Raw genomic sequence first — 6,876 nt, 5'->3', positions numbered from 1 at the left:
AGCAACACCCTTGTGAGCTGCTATGAGGTCCTGCTGTTCTAGAAAAATGTGCTGTCTGCGGGTTGAATTAGATTAAGTGGATGATTGGTGGAGATTAAAAATAGATTTTATTTAGTAGATTGTGATTGAAAATTTTTAAATGTATGATTGAAAAGTTGTGGGATTCATAAAAGATATGGTTAATATTGATTATTTAACTTTAACTTATATTAAAATCAGATTTTAATCCAAACCAAACATGCTCTATCAAAACTATGGAACCTTTTTCCCATTTCAATGACAAAATTGGAGTTCATAGATTGAGAGTGCAGGATGCGCTGATTAATTTGATTTATTTATCTTATTGTAAAAGCAAATGAATCTCGTGAGTATTTATTGTTGTGTAGTGATTTGTGGCCAAAGAAGTGCGAAACTTGTAGTAGGTGCACGACAATAGAATTAAATATTCATTCACGGGTAGGGTAGGGTAGGGTAGGATAGAGTGCTTTTATTTCAAAAAATGTTGAATCACAACCTTGAGGGCCCCATCGCCTTGCCCTTGAAGTATCGTGAGGGAGGTAAATCGCGAGATGTGGCTCAACAGGTCAGTGAACAAGAGTTTATCTGTACATTGATATCCACAAAGAGTTCAATTCCATATCTCAGGAATCGAACTTTCACACTGCGGCTGTCAGCAAAACTGAGACTGTCTCATTCCTCTCCTTTTCACCACTAGAATATGTCCCGGAAGGCAAAATAACTTAACTTTATTTTATTATACTAAAAGCATTTTCAATCATAACGTAAAATGAATCTAAATTTTGATTAAAATTTCTAAAGTGATCGAAAATCTCTCGAGTAGAGAAATGAAAGAAAATGTAAAATATCTTTTTTTTTTCTTTATATATATTCACAGGTGGCAAAAGAATGGATTAAGATCTTCTCATTAAAACAAAATTTGGATATATATCCGCAATGACATAAATAAGGATGCAAAAATAATTTTAGAAATATTAGTTTACACTCAATTTTACATTACCATTGAATATGCTCTCATTCTTTAAAAATTTTACTACATCAATTACGTCAGGCTTTCGAATATGAACTTTTTTAGATCGATGAAAAATATGAACCAACGAAGTTGTTACCGTTAATTTATTACAGTTAGTGTCGTGTCTACTTGGTGGTGTATGTCATTGTTTGTATTTTGTCCCTTTCAAGATGACTTTATGTCCATTTTTGTTTAAGGTTAGTTCCACGTAAATTAAAGATGAATGAATAAACAATATATGAAGGGTAGATCCTTTCTTTTAAGCTTTAACAAAAGTTAATTTCAAATATGGGGCGCTAAATCTTAATATGATTTATATTAGAAAATCGTTATGATTAAAGCTCGAACGAACAATTGAAATTGAAGATCAACGTTCTCAAACGAATCATAACATCAAGTAAATCATAGGATCTTGTTAAAACTCACATTTTAATTGCGTTATAATTGGTTAAATTAGACAGTAATTTTAATAAAATATTTCGTAGGAACCACATTTCAAAATGGACTTGTGGTGGATGATTTGCTCAACGTTCACATGCTCATATGAATGCAGACACCTCTTGTCTCATCAAACATAAAAAAGGAACGCCAGAAACGAATGTATGAGAGACACGTGTTATTGGAGCAATCACGGGGTGTTGGTCTTTTACGTGTCACGGGCAATTGCAATTTAGGATTAATTAAGTTTTGATTATTTTTTATTGTAAAAGCAAGGTTTGTTTTTGGTAATTAAGTGCAAAATAGACTATTCAGCTCCAAAAGAATAATGATATTCATAGTTAACGATTACAGTAGTCATTTTATATGACAACTTATTATTTGATGTATTAATTATCTATAATTCTGTTACGTGAAATAACAAGCTAATGCTTTAATAAAGTATCACGTAAGATGATTAGCAGTTGCTTGCTATGAATATCATTCCTCCCAATCAAATGTTGTAATTAGATAATGTGGTGAGTGGGTTTTGATAATTAAGGTGAAAAATGCAACAAGTTGAGTTTATACCATCTAAACCTATATGGGAATTGACGTGGTACGAAATCGAAAAATATATATGATTACAGTTAAAAGATTGAATCACATAACATTTGAACTAAAGTTGAATGAAGGTATAAAGTGACCGTTTCATGACTTGTTCGGTCCCCATTTTTCGATTTCTTACCCATAATTAGACTTATTTGCAAATGGTCAAAAATTGACGTGACAATTTTCTAATAAATTTAGCTCCCATTTGGTTCTGATTTTTCACCTTAGAAAATTAAATTTTTTTATCGTTAGCCTCTTAAGACGATCGTTATTTTTAATTTCTTCACTCATAGTTGAAACCCACTTTTCTCTCTAGCAATCAAAAAATTGATTCTCAAAATCACTATCGAACAGTCCCTTAATATGGGGTTATTGAACTTTTGATTTAGCCCTTGTTTGAGCCTCATTCTTGTCAAAAAAATTCATTTTTGAATCGTGTATTAACGAAAAATGTGTGGTTAAAAAATTTTAAAAATAAAGTTTTGAATTTTCATATAATATTATTTTATTAAAAAATATGTAGTAGGAGTGGGGTCAAGTTACTATTGAAGAATGTATTTTGATAAAAAAAAAAATGGCTCAAACAAGGGCTTAATCTTAATTTGAGTAATTGAACTTCAATTTAGATTCATTTGAGCCCCATTTTATCATATTATTTCCCACTATTTTTTCTACAGTACTCTTTTTTACCACACATTTTAATATTACGCTCAAATAAAAAAAATCATTCTATTTTAATCATACATTTTTCATCAATTTACTATTCCATAATACATAACAAAAAATTAATAGGGTTCAAACATGGCTAAATTTCCAAAATTTCTCACACTTCTTAAGGCCTGCAGAGTGCTTAGATAGTGCCTAGATTATATAATTGTGTGTTTCCTGCTATACATCACTTTATAGTTTTATTATTATTATCATATTTATAATACATATATCTCGTGTTTGGTGCGACTAAAATCAAATTTTAGTAAATTCTTATAAAATTTGGTGAAACATGTTGTTGAAAAGTATTGATTTTCATATAATACGTAGTTAAAATTAATTGTTGATTTTAACCTAAATTTTAACCTCCATCATATATGGGCATAACATAGAGAGCTCGTTTAAATTATAAGCAATTAATATTTTCATTTATGGCTATTTTGTAACGGTAGAAATTGTCCTTTCATATTTATAGTTTTACTTTTTTGGCTAAGTTTAGAAATGAAGTAAAAAGTGTTGGGGGCGGCATAACTAGATTATTGAAGATTTTATTCAACTATGATGTAGTTAAAAGTGTTGGGGACGGCGGAACTAAGTGAAGAATAGATCACAACAACGAGATGAACATAAAGAAAAGAATTTAACCTGGTAGAGGAATTGAAGATTTTATTCAACTATAATGGAGAAAGAATTATAACAATTGTGTTCCTCACAATTATTATAATTTCTGAATAAATCAACTTACAGAAGAGCCAACCGTATGTAGAGTAAATATCAAAACCTTAACAATATTCTTAAAAATGGAAATAGTATAAAACATGTGTGGAATAAAGAAAATAATATTTTTTTAATAAAAAGCGTGTAATAAAGGAAACAATATCTTTCTAAAAAAGTTCAACACAATTTGGATCGCAAACCCAACAATCTCCTCATTGACACAAATTACAATGCATAGAACGAAACTCCAAAATTTCTCCGGTCGAAGTAAAAATTTGACTGCAAGGAATGAACTAAACCTTTTCAACGAGAACCAAACTAACTTCTCTAACGAACCAAAAATTATTCATCTCTTCCACAATATCCAACTAGGATAAATGAAGCCAAACATTACTCCACAAAATTACCTTAGGTTCAACTAAAAATCACAAATGATTTAAAATTTACCAAACATGGTCAAACACACCCTGAAATAGAATCAACACCAAATGCATTTGTAGAAGGCCACTTACTAGACTCAACACTTTCAAATACACTTAAAGCATGTGCAACAAAATCAACATTCTCATACCTATCTTCATAAGGTATTTTCCTAACAATTGAGTGCGATGGCACTGCAGTGGTGGCCAAGTATCATTACCCATATCCTCCAAAATCAACCGAACTGTATTCTTCAACATGGACCTCAAACCAAATCCCAATGGTACTGTACCAAACTAAATATACACGACTGTATTAAACATTTGCTTATTGTTAATTACAAATTCTACATAACCTTATAAGACGTATAACTGGCACTTTTTTTATCCCTTTACTACAACACGAACACCTTTGCAAACCCTCAAAGATCCACCTTCACTAAAGAACTTGTAACATTTTGAATTAAGAGTACTCAACGAGATGAGATTTTTCTTCAAATTTGGAACATTTTGAACTTGATTAAGTGTTCTAACTGTCCTATCCACCACCTTAAGTATGACTTTACCAATATCAGCTATCTAACACTTGTCGAAACTATTGTATTCAAAATTCAATCCTCATCGTGTTTGGATTTGCCATCAGAAATAGCCAACACATCTCCATCACTCAAGCAGGTCTCTGCGATATCGACTTGCAGCCAAATTTCATTTATTCTGCAACTTGTTGCAATCCCTTTCGATTTGTCTTTTCTTTTTTGCAATAAAAACAAACTTGATTACTGAAATTAAATATCGACTTGCCCCTTTCGTGACCATCATGAATAATAAGGCATTCTTCATCTCTAGCCTCAGATTCAATCGAGTGCTTCATCTTCTCCTTTGAAAACAAAGTATCATACGCATCTTCAATAGTGAAAATATCATGACTATATAAAATCGTGTTTCTAAACGAAGTGAGCAAGAACAAAAAAATTAAAGACCGTTTTTCGTCATACTTTATCTCTAAAGTCTCCAAATCAATGACGATCTCCTTAAAAAGGTTGGGTGATCTTCTAACGATCCATTTTTTTTTTATGGGATGAGAATACAAATGCTACTTTGGATGCAATTTACAGGTTAGACTCTTAGTCATACACAATTGTTCCAACTTCAACCACCACGCAACTGCTATTTTCTTCATCAAAATGTCCTAAAGAACGTAATTCGAAAGATGAAGATGAATTTGTGAAAATGCCTTTCGATCCCTACATTGTTTCTCCTTCGTTGACCAAGTTGAGGGCATCTTATCAAATCACAACAACGCATCGTTTGAATCCATCTGCCCTAGTACAACTCGCATTTTCACTTGCCACAACAAGAATCGAGTATCGCTATCCAAAAGCGAATATCATACTTTATAGTTGATATCAATAACAAGATCCTTGAACAAATAAAAAACTAAAGCTCTAGTACCACTTATTGGTGGCGAATCGAGGCTATACTACACGATATGAAGTACTAATCATAACAACATGATGAATACAAAGACAAAAATTTAATTTGACAGGGGAATTAAAATTTTATTCAAGTACAATGGAGAAAGAATTGTAACAATTGTGTGCTTGACAATTATTCTAACTTCTCTAATAAATTAGCTTGCAAAGAGAGCTAACTATATATAGGGCACATATCAAAACCTTAACAATATGCATAAAGATGGAAATAGTTTAAAAATACGTAAAATAAATGAAACAATATTTTTTCAAAAAAAAAAAAAAACTGAAACGAATTTAGGTGAAAAACCTAACAAAAAGATCCATTTCCTTCTGTACTAATTTTTTCAATATAGAGGACGTAGACACCGATCACAAACCCTTCAGGACCTCCACCTAGACACAAATAGATTTACTAAAAAATACATATTTAAATAACTTATGCATCAATAATATTAAAAATAAAAAATTGTTGTAAAATGAAAGTTTATTAGGGTTTAGAGGTGAATGACAATTACACCCTGCAGCCCTAGAAATTATTACTGTTGTATCTCTGATTCTAACCTATAAATACAAGGCTTTGGTTCTTAATAAAACACACATAAGTCTATTGACTTCTCTCCATTCTTTTCTATTTTCTTCACTTTTATAACACGTTATCAGTACGATAGCTTAATTTTTCAAAATTTAGTGAAGGTAGTAATTTTTATAGGCATTAATATTTATCACGTGTAACAAAATTAATTTGGTGGCATGTGAATTCTTTGGATATACATATGCATCATAACGAGATTGCTTATTCTTCTCTGATTTTCGTAGGTATGTATATTAATTTTAATTCACGTTTATATGTGTAATTTGTACACATATTAATTCATGTCTTTGGATTCATACACAATCAATTTTATCACATATTATTCATGCATTAATTCTGTCTTTTGAATCTGTTACATATTAGTTCTACTTTTGATTTTTGTATATGTGGAATTCATGTGCACGTTTAATATCTTTTGCATGTTGGTAAAAGATTTAGCCGATTTTGTTAACTTATATGTATGGAGGTTCTTTTTCGCAATACATGTTTGGTAATTAAATTTTCTATATAAATTCATATCATGTTTATATCGTAATTAAATATTTTTAGATAATCTTTTATGAACTTCAAATTAAGAATTTATCATCTTGTTGTTTCAAAAGTAGCACAACGTTGTAATTAATATTTCAGAAGAATATTAATTGTATATTTATCTATTATAAATAATTCGTTGTTGCTCTTGAAGTAGCACAACATTATTAATATTCTAAAAGAATATTATTTGCTTATAAAGAGCATGATATTACAAGTTTAATATTCCAAAAAAATATTGACTCAATGCTCCTGAAGAAGCATAATTTAAATTATAGTTATTTTAAACAAATATGATGTTGATATTCTTGAAGAATAACAACACACGTTATATAAATATTTTAGAAGAATATTTCATTGTTACTCATGTAAGGC

The 6,876-nt window shown here is 30.3% G+C and overlaps 1 protein-coding gene across 1 annotated transcript in view; it reads right to left on the bottom strand.

Annotated features, from left to right (window-relative positions):
• The window catches only part of LOC111365504 (polygalacturonase At1g48100-like), a 7,296-nt gene extending 2,522 nt beyond the window's left edge, over positions 1–4,774 (bottom strand). The window contains exons 1-4 of the mRNA XM_022986059.1: positions 4,676–4,774; positions 4,300–4,482; positions 4,056–4,200; positions 515–603 (exon numbers count right to left, since the gene is read on the bottom strand). Of these exons, the coding sequence (XP_022841827.1) occupies positions 515–603; positions 4,056–4,200; positions 4,300–4,482; positions 4,676–4,774 (516 nt within the window). The remainder of the gene's footprint in view (positions 1–514; positions 604–4,055; positions 4,201–4,299; positions 4,483–4,675) is intronic.
• Between the last annotated feature and the right edge of the window lie 2,102 nt (positions 4,775–6,876).

The sequence above is a fragment of the Olea europaea genome, chromosome 17 (genome assembly GCF_002742605.1).
Source record: "Olea europaea var. sylvestris chromosome 17, O_europaea_v1, whole genome shotgun sequence".
Lineage (NCBI taxonomy): Eukaryota > Viridiplantae > Streptophyta > Magnoliopsida > Lamiales > Oleaceae > Olea > Olea europaea.
The sequence above is the reverse complement of the archived record's forward strand: the minus strand, read 5'-3'. Positions and strand labels throughout refer to the sequence as shown.